General features: G+C 47.0%; 1 protein-coding gene across 1 annotated transcript; it reads right to left on the bottom strand.

Moving 5' to 3' along the window:
- Nucleotides 1–558: 558 nt before the first annotated feature.
- LOC127215011 (spermatogenesis-associated protein 31-like) lies at nucleotides 559–18,754 on the bottom strand. Its single transcript, XM_051175315.1, has 5 exons — nucleotides 18,574–18,754; nucleotides 16,689–16,826; nucleotides 7,170–7,467; nucleotides 3,008–6,964; nucleotides 559–709 (listed from the first exon to the last, which is right to left on the bottom strand). The coding sequence occupies exons 1-5, from the start codon at nucleotides 18,752–18,754 to the stop codon at nucleotides 559–561; spliced, it is 4,725 nt and encodes a 1,574-aa protein (XP_051031272.1).
- Between the last annotated feature and the right edge of the window lie 2,000 nt (nucleotides 18,755–20,754).

Below are 20,754 nucleotides of genomic sequence, written 5' to 3'. Positions count from 1 at the left end.
TTTCTTTGTTTCTCCTTAGGGGCTTTCTGGCCAAGGATACTGTTTTTCAGCTTCCTTACCTCTCCTACTAGCTGCCACTGCCATCAAGGTTCTCCACATCATGGAGGAAAATCCAGGTATAGCCTTGTAACAGCTGGTTCTATTAACTGTTGTACCAACTTGCTTTCTAGAAGAATTAGCTTAAGTGAATTATTCATTAGACTGAATTCCTTTAGAAATCAAGAGTCCTTGATACAAAACCAATATCCAAACTTGCTGAGGACATCAAACTTTTTCGGGGCAGGCATTTTTGCAGTTTTAAAGAAAAAATGCCAACACATCCATAAATCTCTACAAGGGTAAGTATTGTGGTTTGCAGTCAGAATAACATGGGTCTACACCACACTTAGCAGCACTGCAGTTAGGATTCTTATGGCTCTGGGTCCTTTGCCTACACAGCAGCCACAAAAACAAAGCCTCAGTTCATGCAGTTTCCAATACAAGTGGACCAGCCATTTGCCGCTGTCATAAAGACAAGGCCTTGTTCTAGAAGGTGCATGATGTATAGTGTGCACTGTGCTAAAGAGAAGGAAAATCAGCAACAGATCCCCAGGGATGACCCAGGTACACGTGGTTGATGTCATCAACACCGAGGGCAGCAGTGTATGCTGTGTACTGGGCAGTCCAGGCCACTCCTAGCAAAGTGAAGTTGGTCATGAGTGTTCTTTTTCTAAAAAAAAGAAAAAAAATCTTCAGGCTGACTTTTGGTTCCATGGGAAATAATCTCACATTGTTCTAGATCTTTCCTTTTGCTCCCTAAGGAGATGTGTGTCTCCTACGTTGTGAAAGTTCTGTCTCCTTTGTGAGATTGGGGATAGACACTGTACTGAAAGAGAAGACAGGTAATGAGTGGCCTCAGCTGTTGGGTAGGACGGACAGACTGGTGCTCCGTGTGTCTGTTGTCTCTTGCATGATTTACGGTGGCAGGGACACTGCTATTGCTGTGTCCTATTAATTCTCTGGCACAACACAGCACGTTGGAGAACTGCACATCCCCTAGCACCAGTCTAGGTGCCCTGTGCTCCAGCTTTTCCAAGTCCTGTCTTACATCCTCAGGCTCTGTCCAGCCATCTTTGGCTGCTCCTGCCTTCTGTCTCTATCCACCCACTCTAGTGGATAGCCTGGCTTCATGCTGTCACTCAGAAACTCACTGCATAGTCATGGACAACTGTCAGTGTTCCTCTGTTACAAAGAAATTGGTGTGTATGTGCATGTGTCTGTAGCATGTATGTCTATGTGTCTGTGTGTCTATCTGGGTATCTATGTGTGTATACATGTATGTTTTTATATAGGGATGATGACTGCCTCTTGCTGTTGAGTGTCAATCCAGCTTGTAAAACATGTGAGGGTTTTTGTGATATAAGAATCCAAATGCTGCTCAGGCCACAGCAACCACAGAGCCCTTCCCCTCTCCCAGGTAGTGAGAAGCACTCTGTCTATAGTCTGTGAACATCCAGCTAACAGAGTCCATGTGCCAGGGTTACTCAGATGAACAGTGAGTTTATAGCACAGGGCTATTGATGGGCACACATCATGCTCTGTGCGCCTTTCCCATCCTCCTGCCTGAGAATGAGCCTGGCTGTGAGCTTGGATTGTGACCCCTCTATCATAGTCAAAAAAAGAATAAGAGACCTCCCTATGCCTGCATAGAAACCTGCTCCTCAGTGCCCTCCCACACCACCATTATGGCATGTCTGGTGCGGACCCTTCACTCTCCTCAGAGCCTCTATCAGGCTATTGTCCATCTGCCTATCCATGGCATGACTCACTATAAAATCCAGACCCAAACAATGCATCCCACTGTCCCTCTTGAGTCCTCATCTGAGACCTTTCATGTGGTGCTGATGAGGTCCTGCTGACATCTCCCTGCTATCTGACCTGGTGACTGAGTGTGTGAGTTTTGTGATAGTCTTTCCATGGTAAATCTGTTCTTTGTGGAACTCCAAAGGATGAGGTGGGGTCCCTGGGAGTTGACATTGTCTCCCTGTGACGTGAGAGGTCTTTGGGTGGGGGAGGTTTGTATATTCTGCGGGTGCTATGTGAGGTCTGGATATCAGTGTGAGGCACTGCTCTGTGGCATCCTGAGGCCACCAAGTGACATCGCTATCTTAGGGCTGTGAGAAGTTTCTGAGGGCTCCCTTACGTCTCTATCAAAAATCTCCTTGAAATCTCTGTGTGGACTCTGAAGTTTGTTACTTGTGCCTGTTGTAAGATCTGTGCATATTCAAGTCTCTTTAGGGGTCTTTGTCAGAGCTTCAGTGTAGATCTCTCTGGTTTCTGTGAGAGTGTGTCTGAAAGTCTGTGGGTGATCTCTCTCTGTGAGGGTCTTCGTATATGTAGAGGAGTGTGTGTGTGGGTGTCTGTGTGCATGCCTGTGGAGTTCTGGGTGCATTTCTGGGGATCTGTATGTAGATGCCAGTGTCCCCTGATTTGAACTTTAGGATGCCACACAACTGTCATTATTTATTTATTGTACCTGCTTCATGACCTGTGAAGACCGTGGCTGGTACTCCAGTGCCTCTGTACACAGCTACACAAATGTCAGGTGACAGAAAATGAGAAGACAGACAAGGTGATCTGGCCCTTGCTGAAGGGTTTCATGTGGTTGACTTAGCACCCCCTAATCCTACAGACTTCCTGTTTGTGTTTGTCAAGGTTGACTTAGCACCCCCAATCCTAAAGTCTTTCTCTTTGTGTCTTGTAGGGTTGAGTTAGCACACCCCACCACTACCCCAAAAGATCATAAAGGATTCGGTTTCCATAATTACAGTATAATTAATAGTAACTACAAGGATGGACCTAGGAGATGGTGAGACATCTAATGTCTAATGTCCCCTGTTTGTGGAGCCATAATTTCACAAGCAGTACTAATGTTTACCAGACAGCCATTTCTCTGTGGCCCAGCACTACAGACACAAACTCCAGATAAAACATACACAGAGAAAGTAATGTCTAAAAGTTTAATTACTTTGGATACGGGAAAGCACTTGCTCTTCCGGAGTTTTTACTCCTACAGGGGCAGTGCCTAGGACAGTGGATTGGTCTACTTGGAACAAGAAGTGTCTGTGCCCTGTGCTGATATTGGCTGGCTCTGGACACCTGGGTCTGGTTGTTAGTGTAGCACATCCATTTGTTAGGGCTGTGTCCCTTGAGGTTGGCTTGAACACAGCCAGTGTTACCCTGTGCTGTTTTTGGCTGTGCAGTGGGAATTCTGTCACAGCAGACCTGCCTCCTCACTGGAGTATGGGGTGGGTTTGGATGCTCATTCTTCTGTGAGGAAGCATGAACATGGCGAGTCCCCAATTTCCCTGCCAGAACTCTTTTAGCAGGGGTCATGAGTTCTTGAGCTTCAGTGACCTGTTGGGCCCTGAAAAATCTGTTCAAGCCTGACGCTCGGCTTTGGCAGGTGCCTGAGAAGGCCTTGACTTTTTGCAGTAAGTCCCCCTGTCCTTTGTCTTTGGTTGTCCAAATTGAAACAATGGCATTTTTTATCTTGTCCCCAACCTTCTTTTCATGGTTATCTGGCCCATATGATTGGACTGGCCTTGTCCCTGAAAGCTGTACTTTCTGCTGGGGACTTCCATAGTTCTTTTTGTCATTTGGACCAAAGATATGGCTAGTCCACGGTTCCTTAGGTTTGGAGATCTTGGTGAGATTTTCTCTGCAGGAAAAAGGGTTCCTGTCCTGGGAGGTTGATTTGCTTGGAGGGGGCATAGTCTTGAAGCAGGACTGAGAGGCCCTCGAGGCCAATATATCTGCAGCAAGCAGAACCTCAGGAGCACAGTCTTGAAGAAATGTTCCAGTGGCACAATCCTGCAGGACAACACCAGGGGCCAGGCAGTGAGGTGTTCTCAAGCCAGAGTCTTCTGGACCCTGAGCAATGGGTCTGGAATGGGATGGACTCTCACTGGTGTCCAGAGAGTCACTGTTGATTGGAGACTTTGTCATCTCCCCAGTGTCTGTGTTATATGCCCAGTCAGAGGATTCTTCCTCTTCTGTCTCTTCCAGATGCCCGGTCTCCCTGATACTTGTTGACTGGGATGCCACACTGAACTCCCGAACTAATACCTCTTCGTGCATTTCTCTAAATGTCACACCCTTACTCTTCTGTGGTTCATAACCACCCTTGACTGGGCCTGGAATTGGCTCTAGGTTGTGTGTCCAAGGTCTAAGGACTTTATCACGGTGCCAGGCTCTGCCCACGAGACTATAATGGGTAGAAACGGAGGTCAAGTCATCCTCCAGGACTTTTTTAGTGGCCTCAGAGGGTCCAGAGTTGTTACAAGATGGAGGCTCTTTTAGAAATTGCACCTGGAGAGCAGGAGGAGGCTTCGGTGTGGAAGAAGATTGCACAGTGCTGGTGTTTTCCATCACTTTCTTCTCTGGGTCTTTCTGAAAAGGTTCTGCCAGGACACTGGCCTTTATGTCAGTACACATTTCCCTAGAGCGCCAGGAGGACAAAGAGGAATTGGAGGGTGAAGGTGTAGCTTTGTTCTCATTGAACATATGTATGGTCTTGAGGCCTCTGAGGGGCAGGCCCCATCTGTGCCTTGCCAGGCGTCTTGTAAGGTGTGTTTCCAGCACCTTTTGAGTGTTGGCGTCTAGGAAGAAAGCCTCAGAGGTTTTATTGCAGATGGTCACATCAATCATAGATGATTTTTTCCACGTGTTCATATTTGTGTTTGAGTTGTCATGAGGGACCACAGCATGGTCAACACTTACTCCTTGATAAATGTCCACGGGCAGCTTACTTTCTTTGGTACATCTCCATTTGCTGCTTGAGTAGCTTTTCAGTGTTTCTTCTAGCTGCCTTTTTCCTGGATCTATCGGGGAAACAGTTTGTGAATCTCTTCTTGGGGATCTCATGTGGTAAGTTTCCTCCTGTTTGCCTCGGTGACCTTCTGGTCTCCAGTAATGATCTCTCTCAGCTCTTCCCAGGCATTTTGTCACATCCTTGCCTGGACCTCTCCAAGACTGGAATATCTCTGTACCCTCTGATGGAACACTTGAGGGATGCTGGATGCTTTCATTTCCCAGTGATGAGGGACTTGAAGGTCCACGATTAACTTTTGCCTCACTCATCCTTGCCAGTTTGTCCTGTGACTTCATCAGGTCCAGAGATAGCTGGACCTTTTGAGGCCATTGTCCCTGGTGTTGTATGAAGCTCCTTTTTAAATGCTCTTCCAGCTGCTCCCGGAGCTTGGGGTTAATGAATTCCCCCGGGAGGTGGACCACAGACTCATGACCCTTGGCCATCCAACTGTTTGAAGTGCGTGGATTACATGCTTCCTGGGACTTTTTCACCATGGCTGGTAATTCGCTTCTACTTTCCTGTTGCTTCTTTAAAAGGTGGAGCTCTAGGTATTGAACAGCAGGTGGGACAGTAAATTGAGACGTTGATGATGTAGTACAAGTCCCATAATCCATGATTAGAGGTGAATGGCTTGGTGGCTTTGGGAGGGAGGATGGGTCACGGGCCTGGGTTTGAATTTCAGGCAGGACTAGAGCTTGAGGCGAGGTTAACTTCTGAATCAAAGTTTTGGGTTTGACTGAATGATGAAGCAAGGGCTCTGGGGAGAACATCTGTGTAGGTACCTTAGAATGACTGTGTATTGGGATGTATGTAGATAGTACATTGAATAAGATGGAGGGGACATCCTGCAATGACTCTGGCATATAGACGGCAGCCACAAGGGACTCACTGTGGAGAAAGGGGAGGCCCCAGAAAAGCTGGCTGTATTTCATGGGTAAATGATCACCCAAGGCCTTCTGGCAGAATGAGTGCTGGTGACCTTCAAACTTCTCTGATTTTTCGTTTCTGCTCCAAAACGGCTGTGAGGTGGTATGCCTGCTGATCCAAGACTCCAGGATACTTTCCATGGGGCCCAAAGTATGGCCAAATTTTTCTTTCCCATTGTTAACTTCGAGCTCGGCTCTCTTTTTATTCTGAAGTTCTAGCTCAGGGTTGATAAAAAAGGGCTCGCCAGCCTCTATCTGCCTGGATGTGGGGCCTGTGCAGAAGGAGGCCTCTTCATGGCTGAAAGAAAGATGGTCTTGCATGGAATCTCCATAAGATGAGTTGGAGTGGCACCAGGCTTTAGCAGCTACCTGGAACCAGGAAGGGCTTGAGATAGGCCTGCTGGTTTGGTCAAAGCCTTGTGTGGTTTGTGTAGGCCTGCTTGAGTTGGCAAGGTCTGACTTGGTTTTGGTAGGCCTTCCAGAATATTCAAGATCTGGGTTTGTTGAGATAGACCAGCTTTGTTGTTCAAGGCCTGGGTTTGTTGAGGTAGGCCTGCATGAGTTGTTTAGGCTTGGGGTAGTTGAGGTAGGCCTGCTACAGTCATTAGATCCTGGAATGGGTGAGTTTGGCACGTGTGACTGGTCAAGGCCTAGGGGTGTTGGGGTGGGAGAAGGCAAATCTGGCAAAGGTATGCTCTGTGAGTTCCACTGCGCTTTCCCCTCACACTGAGGGGACATTGTGCTGGCATCTGGAGTGCATGGAGGACGGGCCACAGGGTCAGGAGGATGAGATGGGAGGGAAGGCAACCCTGGTGGGGGTGGTGGTGAATGGTGTCTCCCAGGAGTCAAGGTCTCTGGTGCTTGAGAGTCACTCATGGACAACTGTGACTCAGTAGAAGCTGAGGAATCCAGCAGGACAGGTGACAAGATTTTAGAATTTTGGGGCATCAGGTGTTCCTGGAGTGGAGCCGAGGAAGCCACTAGGGGCTTGGTGGCCACAGACTCCTCTGTGGGCTGCCCAGGTGGCAGGTGGGCTTTGGCAGCTTCTGGGTTGGACTCTTCACCTGAAGCATTTTGTCTTAAGAGCCTGCAAAAGCTGATGGTATTGACAAGCCTCTGTAGTATGCTGTGGGAGACAGGAGATATCATTGCAGCCAGGAAACATGGGGCCAGGAGGCTGGGCAGTCTGAGTAGGGAAGAACCCTCACAGACCATCACAACCAATGTCCTACACTCTTCTTTTTACAAAGCCCTTTTGTCTTCAACTCCAGCACTGTACTCATGTCCCACTCACCCCGAGGGCCCCTATCCCCTTGGTAACCTTATGCCCTGGTCTGGGTGATCACAGACCTGGCAAGGAGTGAGGACCAGAGGGAATGGAGATGGCTCACCTGTGCAGAAGGGAAATCAGTACCTTGTCCTCCTTCGGTTTCTTCCTGCAGCCTCTGTAAGCTGGAAATGGAGACTGGGTTATGGTGGGGTAAGGCGGGACCTGGTATCTTACCACAGACTGAATGAAATGTTCCTTCAGTAGAAATGAAAAGTTAAACGGGAGCTCAGGCTCTGAGCAATCCCGCATGAACAAATGCACCGAGAGCAAGGCACAAGTGTGGCAGGACCAGGTGCTTCCACTTCTAAGAAACTCCATGGCTTCTTGATCTCCGTGTGGAGGGGAGGGGGGGCAGTGTCCTGAAAGAGGAAAATGTCTCAGAAGTTTATCAACCCATTTGTCTCCAGATCTAGGCAAAATGGTACCACTTCCTCTCACACCATCGCTCCCAGGGTACACCCAGTCCTGGCTGCCCCATAGCTTCATTCTGAGCCCAGAACCTGGGAAGTGTCTTCAGTACTTGGTTCCTTCGAAGGAGAAGCATCCTTGCGGGTTCTGTAACTCATTTGGAGTCATTACTGAGGGCGGGGTTGGCTGGTGAGGAAGTCACCTGGAAGGGGAAGGAAGTAGCCTACCTCTCACAGTCCTGGTTTTCTTCCTGACCTTGATGCGTTCTCTCTTCACCACCTGACAGAGACAGACAGCACCTGTAACCCCATTCACTGATCCACAATATGGGCAAACAGGAATTCGAACTGTCTCTGTGACAGTCACCATGGATGTCACTGGTCACTGTTGTGCTCAGGAAGCAGATGCTCAGCTCTGAACTACCAACAGTTGTTCTTGACACCAGAGGCCCCTTGTGTCCTGCATCATGGCCACCTCACATCAGCTCCACTGACTCTGCAAGCATGTTTGACGTGGGGGACATAGGAACCCATGCTCAGAACCTTACCTTTCTCAGAGGTCCGCAACTGTCCCCGACCACATAGTCCCAGGGCTTCTCCCAGGGATGCATGGTCAGGGGCTTATAGCCCACTCCCCCCTCTGCCCTACCTGCCAGATCTGGGGTCCTGCTCTTGTCTGAGCATCTCTGTCAGCCACCTCCCTATTTGATTTGGAAAGTGGAGCCTATAAAAGGAGAGAGGGAACTATTGTGTTGGCTTGGAGCTAAGGCATTCTTACCTTTTGGGTGGTGGTGTTTTCTGCTGGTGGAGGTGAGGGTGAGTTAAAGGGGACAAGGAGTAGTAAGAGGTGGAAGAGCCCCAGCCCACACAAGAAGGCAAAGATTATGTCCATTGCCCAAGTGGTGAAGCTGGGATCAGCCATGAAGAATCGATGTTTTCCAGAGCAGAGAGAAAATCCTCCATCTGAATTGCACTGTTGCTCTCAGGCAACTGAACTCTGAGAGTTCTCTCTGGGAGAGGGCAGCTGAGCCCAGACCTGCATCACAGAGCTCCTATCTCCTGTCACAAAGGGCTCCTAAGTGTGGGGGAGGGGTTGTAGTAAGAGGTGACAAAACAATCCCTCCCCATCCTCCAGCCTTCCCAGGGTCTCCATCCTCCACAGCCTTTTGTGTCTCTGTTTCTAACCCCCCCCCCTGCACACTCCATCAGAGCTAGTGTTGTCTCTTTCCTGTGCTTGTTCTACTGCAGAGAGCCTTGTCCATGTCCAGTGGGCGTTTGAGTCCCCAAGTCCCCAGTGATGTTCCTCCTCCGAAAGTCCTTCCCTTCTGATGCTTCTAAACAGTTCCACCTACTGGAGACCAGGGACTCCTATGATTTTATGGGGCTTTATTCAAACACCCTGTTCCATTCTCTGGCCCTCTGTAGTCTTGCAGCAGTACCATAAAGCAAGATTCACTTAGACTTCAAAAGCCCCCATAGTCTCTCACAGTGTCAACACTATTTCAAAGGCCAAAATCTCTCTTCCTCTCTGTCTCCCTCTCTCCCGGTCTCTCTCTCTCTCTCTCTCTCTCTCTCTCTCTCTCTCTCTCTCTCCCTCTCTCTCTCTCTCCCTCTCTAAAGCAGCCTTTTTTTTCTTTTTAGAAACAATCTTATTTTATATATCAATTCCATTTCTCTCTTCATCCTCCCATGCCCCCCCCATATATCCTCCATCACATCCCCCATCCACTCCCCAGGGAAGGTGAGCCCTTCCATGAGGAATCATCTAAGTTTGTCAAGTCATTTGGCCTAGGTTCTTCCCCCTGTATCTAAGATTTGTGTATCCCTCAATAGGGAATGGGCTCCTGAAGTCCATTCTTACACTAGGGATAAATACAGGTTCCACTGCCAGAGGCTTTATAGACTGCCTAGGCCTCCTAGCTGACACTCAAGTGCAGGTGGACTGGTCTGGTCCTATGCTGGTTCCCCAACTGTTAGACTGGTGTCCATGAGCTCCCACTTGCTCAGTTCAGCTCTTTCTGTGGGTTTCTCCAGCCTGGTCTTGAACTCTTTGCTCATCACTCCTCCCTCTCTAAAACTGGATTCCAGGAGTTCAGCCCAGTTCTTAGCTGTGGGTCTCTGCTTCTGTTTCCATCAGCTACTGGATGAAGGCTCTAGGATAACATTTAAGGTAGTCATAATTCTCTTTATAGGGGAAGGGTATTTAAGGTAGCCTCTTCACTATTGCTTAGATTCTTAGTTGGGGTTATCCTTGTGGATCTCTGGACATTTCCCTAGTGCCAGATTTCTCTTTAAACCTATAATGGCTCCTTCTATTAGGGTATCTCTTTTCTTACTCTATTCATCCCCTGACTCAATCTTTCTGATCCCTCTTCTTCTCCTCCCCCCTTCTCTTCTCCCCTCCTCTTTCTCCTACCTTTATCCCCCCACCCACTTCTGTGCTCCCAATTTAGGAAGTATAACCTCATATAAAAGCAACACTCAAAGTACATGTTTCAACATTCAATGTCACAGATCACAGATTCCAAAAGGAACTAAAGAGATTATAGTGTGGAAAAACTAGACCAAAGCAAGACCAAAACCCAGCAGGGCAAACTCTAAACTCTGTATCCCCATGTCTGATATCACAAGGCTTTTCAGATCTCCCCAACTCCCTTCAGCTTTGCTGACGGCAACACTCATCTTTCTTGTGGGCTGGTTCCAGTCCCTGTTAGCTGGTCTCCTTGGCAGGAGTCCCATAGCTCTTCATCTCCAACATCTTGGTGTCTCCAATGAAATCCAGGCGTTAACCTCACATCTTTACACAGTGCCTCTCTAGACCTCCATGCAGGCACAACCCCGGCATATGCCTGGCCTCAGCAGCTTTCTCCTCATGTTTCCTCCATGTCTCTGATGCCACAGCCATATGACCAAAGCTGCCAAGTTCTGCAACCTGCTTAGCATGAAACCTGGACCTGGGAGCTTTCTTGAATTGTATTGGCTTGAGCTTTGACTTGTGTGGTCTTCAGGGACAGGTCAGTCTGTAGGGCTTTTCTTTCAAGGTGCAGGATTAGCTGGGTGGGGTCTTGCCTTGAGGGGACCTCTCCCTTTATATCTTTCCTCTTTATGTTTTTCAACACAAACCAAGCCTCCAACATTAAATTTCTTGTGTGCTTTTCCTCCTCAAACTGTGCATTCATATTTCTTTTTGCCTTCCTTGCCCTTTTTCATTGTAGGTAGGTCTGCATGACAGTGACCCCTAAGAACCACACAGCAGAGTCCATATTAAACTGTCCTGAAATCTCTGCCTAGTAAAATCTATAATATTACTAACAAGCTGTTAAGTTTAGCTTCATGCAGACTCCTTGGACTTGGACAGAAAGCACCCATGGTTTTGCCAAAATATAAGCAGAGCTAATGTCATTCCCTTTGGATTCTCTTGATCTGGATCTCTGTAGTTCACATTGCTCTCAGCTCTACTGTCTTCCCAGCTCCCACTAGACTTCCCTTACAGCCTTGTTTACTGCATCAGCCACGTTCCTAGTCCAATATCCCAAAGTCTTCCATTTTCCTTAAAAAACCCAGCATGGTTAGCTTTGTGGCACAAGTACCCCACTTCTGGTATTACCTTCTGTCTTAGTTACTTTTTTATTTCTCTGAAGAGTCACCATGACCAAGGCAACTTCTGGAGGGAAGTGTATTGGGGCTTACATTTTTAGACGGTGGGTCCAGGACCATCATAGTGTGGAGCAAGCAAGCATGTAGGCAAGCAAGCATCGTGCTGAATTGGTAGCTGAGAGTTTACTTTTGATGGACAAGCAAGAGGCAGAAGGCAGTGGCACAGTTGCATCTGTATTGCTTTTGGAGGTTCCAAGCCCCTCCCAATGATACACCTCCTCCAACAAGTCCGTACTTCCTAGTCCTTGCCAAACACTTGTAGCAACTTTGGACCAAGGGTTCAACTACATGTCCTTATGTGTCTGTTCTTCTAACAATCACAGCAGTGGAATCTTTTACACTGAGTCTGTCTACATAGCAAAGGGTGGGGGGAGAGCTGGCATCTTCATAACCTTGTGTCTTCTATAGATGTGAACCTGACACCGTTTTCTCCAACTCAGTCATAGTGTTGTGCTTTTCCTCATGTGGTCCTGGGTGCATATTTAGAAATTTGTCTGAATACTTAATATAGAGCTACTAGCATTTATGTTTTCAATTTATTTATTTCATATGTCCATAGAATGGGGAGACTCCTTTTTGATATGAATCTTTAAACTTCGTAGCATTGGTATGGCCACTTATCCCTTCAAGATGTTTTCTTGTTGATTCTGTCAGAGTTTCTGGCCAGACAAACTTTGTCTGCAAAAGAGAAAACTTTTTTTTCTCCTTTCCAAATCTAAATGCTTTTTTTTAAAATTATTATTACATTTTCTTATCCCTGAACTGCCTGCTGCCTTTCCCTTTTTGCCCAAGCCCTCTGATCCAGTCTGATTTTTCTGGTGGAGCCTCTCTATAGCAAACACCGCAGATGCTTGGGTTCCAAACCCTGCCAGAGTTGGCTGATTGGGCACATTAGCCCATGCAGATGGCTGGCCCTTTAGTTTGTTTCTCCCTGTAGGTATGGGTTTTCTCTGGATCCCCTCCTCAGGTTTCTGACACAAGGTCATTGGCCGCTGTCCCCAGCCAGGTTGTTCACTGTCTGTATTCTCTGCTGAGACATGCTGTGTGTCACAGATCTCTGTCATCATTACCAGATTGAGTGAGATATTTGGGGATCCTTAAAGGGGTGTTACTTTAAAAATAGGAGATTTTTTCCCCCTGTTCAAAAATGGGAAATATGATGGAGGGAGTTAGGTCTCTGTATGATTACATAGTTGATGGTTTAAAAATGAAAAAAAATTGAATGAGGACAATTCACTTAGGTGGAATTTACATAATGTCAATTATAAACATTATTGGTTTGGTAATTCTTGCTTAGCCCTAAAAAAGTTGGTTGATATGAGTGTCAAGATGCAGGCCTCAGAAAAAATTAGTAGAGGTGAGTGTTTGGCCAGCTCAAATTCAATACCCCCAACCTCTCCTTGGAACTTCCTGGTTCGACTTTGTGCATAGTGGACCAGCACTGCCACTCGGAACGTTCCAGAGCTTGCCCTCACCTCAATCTTGGGCACCCTATGCCCTCTGCTTGAGGTGAGTTTGGGCCCAGCTCAGGTTCAACACCCCTCCCCCCATCCTTCCCTTGGAACTACCTGAGTCAGCTTTGAATCTTGACCCTGATACAATCTGTGCTTGAGTGGTCCCACCCTGACAATCAGGACCATCTGGATCTTGCCCTCAGCTCAATCTTGGACCCTCTAGGCCCTCTGCTTGAGACTTCCAAGAGAGCTGGAACCATCTAGAGTTGCTGATATTGAAGTCCTGACCCACCAACAACACCTGGAGAAGAGTAGAAAGGGAGGAGACCCCACCTGCACCCACTAGAAGAATGGATGGGAAGAAGGCATTACAAGAACACATTCAACAATAGAAAGACCAATATGGCACAACCAGAATCTAGGGACAGTATATCAATAAGACCTGAACATACCAAAGCAGATGAAGCAGAAAAGAATGGCATTAAAAACAACTTCATGAAAATGATAGAGGCCCTCAAAGAGGATATGAGAATATCCCTTAAGGAAATGGAAGAAAAAACAAAACAAGAAAAAAAAAATAAAATAAATAAAATAAAAACTAGAAGAGATAGAGGAAAAGACAAACCAAAAAAAAAAAAAAAAAAAAAAAAAAAAAGCAAGAAATCAACAAATCTCTTAAAGAAAGCAAGGAAAACCATGGAAATATAATTAAACACATGAAGGAAACAATTTAAACAGTTAAAGCTGTGAAAACACAAACTGTGAAAACACAAACTGAAGGAATATAGAAAAGCTGGTTATAGAAACCAGGATATAGAAAAGCTGGTTAAATGATCGGGAACTGTAGATGCAAGCATAACCAACAATACAAGAGATGGAAGAGAGAATCTCAGGTGCTGAAGATAAACTAGAGGAAATAGATTCATCGAGCAAAGAAAATCTTAAATCCAACAAATCCTTAACACAAAACACCCAGGAAATCTGGGACACCGTGAAAAGACAATAGCTAACAAATATAGGTATAGAAGAAGGCGAAGAAGCCCAGTTCAAAGCTGCAGAAAACATATTCCACAAAATCATAAAAGAAGAGAACCTAAGGGGAAGAATTTTTTGAAGAATTAAGGGCCATGAATAAATGATAAAGTATGGACTGATTTGTTTTCACCCCCAGACCTTTGTCATCAGCCTGGCCTGTGTGCCTCCTGCTGCATCCTCCTTATTTACTGATCTATGACTGTGCATTTACCCCAGGGCTTACACACACATGGGGCCTGCACTAGCCCTTCCCCAGCCCTATTCAGTACAGCTCAGCTCCACTGCTCCTCTGCTGTAGCTGCCAACACAAAGCCCTGGCTACAGACCAGCTGCACAGCAGGCACTGTCTGAAGCCACAGGGGGAAAGGGAGATGGAGGAGTCACAGGGTGGCCTCTTCCAGGGCCCAAGAAAGCCGCAGTTCTAGTCGGCTCCTTCTGCTCCTCCATCATCAGCCAATCTGGTGCTCCCTGGTCAACTTTCTCTACTCTTTCCTTCTGTGAGTGTCCCCTTTAAACCCCCCTTTTGGTTTCTCTGTGTATCCCTGGCTGTCCTAGAACTCACTCTGTAGATCAGACTGGCCTCAAACTCACAGAGATCTACCTGCCTCTGCCTCTGCCTCTGCCTCCCAAGTACTGGGATTAAAGGTATGAGCCACCACCACCTGGATAAACTTCCCTTTTGTAAGGACATTTTTCTCAAGGAATAAGACCCAGCCCAAAGACCTCATTGCATTCATCATCTCGTAAAACCCACTCTCCAAAGGAAGGTCCCAATTCGAGAGCCAGGACCACAGCATGTCCTCCTCTTTTGCAGAGGGTACCACTATTCAACCCTGCTAATGTAATAGTCCTGTTGTAAAAAAGTAAAGATGACTCTAATACCCTAAAACTGGAAACTGGGGATGAGAGATGGTTCTATGGCTAAAGAGTCTGCTTACAAAATATGAAGACCTCCCTTTGGATCTCAGGAACCAATCTAAAACTAAGTTAAGATAGATGAGTGACTGTTGTGTTAAGATACTGGAGTAAATTGAGGGCCATGTTGGTTCCAGGGCTTGGGGCTGGTGCCTTGGGACCTCTGGAACCAGGCCAATCTGGATGGCCTTCAACACCACCCAGAGCCATGGTAACATCTAGACCTGGGCTGCTGCCATGTCTGGGTCCATGGTCCTGCCACAGCTGGGATCTGTGTTGACATCAGTGGCCTCTGTCACCTCAGGGGGCCATAGGAACCATGAATGATGAAGTGCCATCTGAGACACTCTGCCCTTTGATGGCCTTGCCTCTCACTGGGCACTACAGCAGGAGAGCTGCCCCAGACCCTCAAGGAACAGTTGTCTTTGCATTTGGGAGAGATGGCTCCACCCCTCACCATAGGTGAGGAAGGCCCTGATGACATGGGTGCAGGTAGCTGACTGGCTCCTCACCTGAGGCAGGTGGCCCCAGTGGCCTGGAATGACCAGCTGATCTACCAACCAGGCCCAGAGTCAGGCCTTGAGTTGGCCCACCCTGAAAACTGCCTCATCTAGAACCTGCTGGAGCCCATGAAGGGACTGGTCCTGTGGAACGATACTGGCGGGATGTCCTTTACTCAGTGTGGCCATGGGGTATCCCAGGGGACTTTCAGTGAGGATCCATGAGGATGGTGTAGCAGAAACCAGAGGTCCCGAACCAGACCAGTTTCTCTTGTGACGAACATTTCCTGGTAAAGCTGACTAGAGAATAGGGTATAGATGTGACACCCTGCTCCCAGTGCCAGCAGGAGGAAAGAAGAGGTCAGAGAGGCAGGAAATGCAGAGAAGCCAAGAGGCTTCGGGGGAGGATGGTTTGGTTCTTGTTTATGTTTGTTCATTTGCTTGCTTTGTTTTGCTTTGGTTTGATGTTGTAAATTTTCACTTGGGGAAGTGCTGCAAGGACGAGCAAGGATGTGGAGTAATGGACCGGAAGTGAGCAGAATTAAGGTGCCTGATATAAAATACTAAAGAAACAAAAAAGATCCTTGGGTAAATCCAGTGTCTTCCCATGACACCTAGTGGGTGACTGATGATAGCTTAAAAGGTACATGGGAGAGTGTAGCTGAATCAGTGTGGCTTCAGTTCAAGAAGCAGACAAAGCCATCAGTCACAGATGAGTACTGACAGTAACGATAAAGTGGGACCAGTGGGTTCCTGCAGATGCAAGCTAAAGACAAATAAGTGAATATACAGAGAAAGAAGGACGAGTGCTTTCTTACAAACCAACTCAATTAATAAAAGGAGACCCAGGGTAGGGAGAGGAAGTTCCCATCAGGCACCTGGGGCAGTGCTGACTCCTGAGTGGAGATTGGCATCTACAGGGAACCCTGCAAGAAACAGGGTACTGTGTTTCAGAACAAATATCTCTCTGATGATGATACCATGGAGTGTGAAACTCTGCAGGTGCCATGGGCCCTTAGACAGGACCAAGAAACACAGAGGTCTATGGAATATTAAGGCTAGTGGGCATGGTGGTGTTTAATGTTCTGGCTGTACCACAAAATAATTGAAGATAACATCAGTGGAGCCATTCGAGGATGTCCTATGGGAGGAACTGACCACTCTACTTGGAATGTGCACTGAGGCCAGTGTTGGGGAGGATGGTAAGGAAGGACAGAGGACCTAGCTCAGACTAGAGCAGACTAAGGAGCTGGGATGTCACAAGGTCACTGTTTGGGATATGTCTATGTACGAAGCTGCACATTGAAGTCAGAGAACAGCTTCAGTTGTCATTCTTTAGGTGCCATCTATTTGTATTTTCAGACAGAACCCCTCTTCGGTCTGGATCTTGTCAAGTAGACTAGGCTGGCTGAACTATCTCCCCAGCCCCTGATCTAGCATTATTTCCAAATAAGACAATGGAGTAATGTAAGGTGGTGTGGATCAGTGGTCTAGGAATCCATTGTGTACTCATGAGACCTTGGTCCCCATGTACACATGAGCTTTGGGGTCCAGCACCCTACAGGTACATATAGGGACAAAACAATGGCTCCTAGGTTGATGGGTCCCCCACCTCCACACTGCCCCGAAGCTTCAGGGCTAAACTCCAAGAACTTGCTATCCATTTGCCACCACTCATCTGTGATCTGGTTGTTTCTCCTCAGGGAAACCACAGCAGCCTTACGAACACTGAGGAAGGAGTTTATTTGTTCTGTAAAATACAAGGAGACTGGGGCTGCAGGTAACTAGAGCTGCCTCATGCTGGCCAAAAGCTGCCCTTGGCTTAAGCAGAAACTTAAAGAAACAACTTTGGGCAAGCTGGCCAAGCTGTGTTGGATGGAACTTAGGAAATGACACCCTAAATTTTGCCACATTGGAGTTCCCTCTAAGGGTACTTGGGGAAGAATCAATGCAGGAACTCTCTGTCTGCCTAACGAAACCCCACCAAGAAACTCCATCATTATAGATGCCCTGCCTTGGGAACCCCAGCAAGCAGAGAGGACTAACTTGGATCCAGGATAGGAGTCCAGAGCTGACCCCACCCAGTCACCAGGCAGCTGACCCCACCTAGATGGTCACATGGAATAGGGACCCACTCATCTTTCTCCAAGTTTATATTCATCTACTCCCTAGTGCCTCTACCACACCCCAGTGAGGCTATGGAAGCTTCCAGATCCATCTAGGATTAGGGAAATTTGCTTTGCTTTCATATTAACTTTGTATGTAAACTCTCCCTCCATTAAACCATCTACCATTGACTTACAGACACCAATGTTGGAATTGTCATATCCAGGGCATGACTCTTCTGTCCTCTGTAGTTTCATGTGTGAAATATGTGGTCTCATGATGTTCATAAGTTCCTGGTTGGACTAGCATACCATTTTCCTCTTTCCCAAACAGCGAACAAACTAAACCATAAGAAAAATAGAAGCTGGGCATGGCCCCCCACACCTGCATGAGAACTCATGAAGTGGAGGCAGGACAATCAGAAGTTCAAAGTCATCCTTGGCTACAGAGAGACTGAGGAGAGCCTGGGCTACTTGAGACCCAGTTTGTGTAGTTTTGGAACAGAATTCTGGGCCTAGGGGCACCTCTGACAACCACTCTACAATCTGAGCTACACCCGCAGGTCACCACTTTCTGAGATTTCTTTCCCTTCCTCTCCTCCCTAGCTCCATCCCGTCCACCCAAGCAGATCTGAGGATGCTGGAGGAATAGGAAGTTATTTCCTGGATAGCCTGTTACTTCCAAAGTGTATACAGGGGTGTGATGCCATGAAATTCTTCCAAAACATCTGGGAAATGCTTTTCCTTCCCTTGCATAGGCAGAGTGAGAACAGGGAACTCCTCACTATGGGTAAAGGCTGGAACTCACTGGGAAGCATCTGCCATCTTTGCATAAGGACCATTTAAGCCATAGGCAACTATGAAAACATAGGTACAGGAGAATGCTTTGTCTTTATCCTGTTTCCCAAGGCAGGACTTAGATGGGTAAAGATACACAAGTTCCACCCCCCCACACTCCCATACAATGAGTAAATAAGTAGAGAAGTATTTTCATTGCCTTTTTCCTCTGAGTTGGAATCACAGAACTTGTAATACTCGCATGGGGAGGCTCCAGAGCCCTATGTGACCCCCAGCCAGTCCCCTCCCCTTCCACTCTCCCATCCACCTACCTCCCACAACCTGTGGCTGTATCTTGAAGCTTGGCTCTTTTCCACTGTTGCTGCATGCTCTATAATGTACTGGTTTGGGTTAAGATGAGAAACAAGCATCAGTTCTAAACTGTTTGAGAGATTCTCTTGCTGGATGCCTCCCCTCCTGTATGTGCAACACATTCGCTAATTGGCTCTTATTTCCTCTTGTTATCTGCTTTACTGTCTGCTTTTTTTTTTCAGGATCATAACCAATGAGCCTAAGACAAAGACGGGCAAATATTTCTTTCCTTGATGAACTAACCCGTTGAAGCCGCCCTTGGAAGTCTACAAAAGTAGGCTGGAAGGACAGTTCCGTGGTTAAGAGCAGTGGCCGCTCCTCCAGTGAACCTGGTTCGGTTTCGGTACCTTGTGATGTAGGTGCTCACCACTGCCTGAGTAAGGAGGTTTGATGCCTTTGTCCAGGGGCATCTGTGGTCATACATTCACTCACAACCACACACTCATACACACACTTAACAATAGTAAAAATCTGCCAAAGTGCGAATTTAGAGTTTTAGAGGATACAACCTTTAATCCCAGCACCCAGGAGATTGAGACAGGAGGCTCAAGAATTCAGATCTAGGCTGATCTATATAAAGACACCCTCTGTGCCCTCCACAGGGAGATTAAGAAGCCTATGGCATTTCTTAGTAATGTAAGTGTCTGGTCCATGCCAGAGTCCTGCCACACATGTGCCTTGCTCTTGATGCATTTGGTCATGTGGCATTGCTCACAGATGTCTGAGCTCCATTTAACATTTTATTTCTACTCTGGTAAGATACCAGGTCCCTCCTTACCTCACCATAATCCAGTCTCCATTTCCAGCTTACAGAGGCTGCAGGAAGAAACCGAAGGAGGACAAGGTACTGATTTCCCTTCTGCACAGGTGAGCCATCTCCATTCCCTCTGGTCCTCACTCCTTGCCAGGTCTGTGATCACCCAGACCAGGGCATAAGGTTACCAAGGGGATAGAGGCCCTCGGGGTGAGTGGGGCATGGGTACAGTGCTGGAGTTGAAGACAAAATGGCCTTGTAAAAAGAAGAGTGTAGGACATTGGTTGTGATGGTCTGTGAGGGTTCTTCCCTACTCAGACTGCCCAGCCTCCTGGCCCCATGTTTCCTGGCTGCAATGATATCTCCTGTCTCCCACAGCATACTACAGAGGCTTGTCAATACCATCAGCTTTTGCAGGCTCTTAAGACAAGATGCTTCAGGTGAAGAGTCCAACCCAGAAGCTGCCAAAGCCCACCTGCCACCTGGGCAGCCCACAGAGGAGTCTGTGGCCACCAAGCCCCTAGTAGCTTCCTCAGCTCCACTCCAGGAACACCTGATGCCCCAAAATTCTAAAATCTTGTCACCTGTCCTGCTGGATTCCTCAGTTTGTACTGAGTCACAGTTGTCCATGAGTGACTCTCAAGCACCAGAGACCTTGACTCCTGGGAGACACCATTCACCCCCACCCCCACCAGGGGTACCTTCCCTCCCATCTCATCCTCCTGACCCTGTGGCCTGTCCTCCATGCACTCCAGATGCCAGGTTTGCCTTCTCCCATTCCAACATACCTAGGCCATGACCAGTCACACAGGTCTAACTCAACCTTTCCAGGCTCTAGTGACTCTTGCAGGCCTACCTCAACCACTCCAGTGTGTGGTGTGATCCCAATTAGTCTCTAATAAAAACACAGAGTCAGCTATTAGAGTGAAAGCTGAAAGATCAGAGAAGCAGATGAGCTAGCCATTGACCTCTAGGAATCTCAGACTGAAATTGAGTTCTTGTCTACCTCTCCCCAACCATATCAGTTCCAGTATCCTGTATGTATACACCTATGGACCTCTATGGGTAACTCTAGGCTTGTTCTACCCTCTGATCTTCAGGCAAGCTTTATTATTCAAAATACAAATAAAACATCACATTCCTCCCCTCTTTTTGTCTAAATAAAAAGAGGTAATACCTAACATAGAAAAACCATACAAAACAAGTTCAACAATTATATGCAAATTTTTACAGGCAACAATTAAATTGACAATGTCTAGTTCATTAGCAATTGAAAAATTTAGAGAAAATACTCCATTATTTATCCTATTGTGGTGAATCCAAAGTGTTGTAGCTAATTCATTTCTATCATTGCTTATATTACAAACCCAAAGCTATCTTTTTATGCCCCTCAACCTTATACATTTTACATTTCTTTTGTGAGTTTCTTTTCTGAATTTCTTCAGAAGAAAAAGTATCACTATCTATTATCTAGTCTTCAATTTCCTAAGTCCTGAGAAGGAAATAATATACCCTAAGAAAGCAGTAAATACAACTCCTCCCCCACCCCCCAAAAAAGACGGAAACATCTGGCTGCCTGCACAGTCACCCAACATTCTTCTGTAACACTTGTAACACTGCACTGCAGCATCTTTGGCCTACAGGCCTAGAATATTGCACAGACTTTTCTA

Source organism: Phodopus roborovskii, unplaced genomic scaffold (genome assembly GCF_943737965.1).
Source record: "Phodopus roborovskii unplaced genomic scaffold, PHOROB, whole genome shotgun sequence".
NCBI classification, from domain to species: Eukaryota; Metazoa; Chordata; class Mammalia; order Rodentia; family Cricetidae; genus Phodopus; species Phodopus roborovskii.
The sequence above is the reverse complement of the archived record's forward strand: the minus strand, read 5'-3'. Positions and strand labels throughout refer to the sequence as shown.

Excerpts from the sequence above, each read along its gene's own strand:
- LOC127215011 (XM_051175315.1), bottom strand. The coding sequence starts at position 18,754 with ATGTATGACCACAGATGCCCCTGGACAAAGGCATCAAACCTCCTTACT. Across the intron at positions 7,468-16,688 it reads AGCTTCGGGGCAGTGTGGAG|GACACTGCCCCCCCTCCCCT; the intron begins GTGGGGGACCCA and ends TTCCTCTTTCAG. Across the intron at positions 710-3,007 it reads AGTGCTTTCCCGTATCCAAA|AAAAAGAACACTCATGACCA; the intron begins GTAATTAAACTT and ends TCTTTTTTTTAG.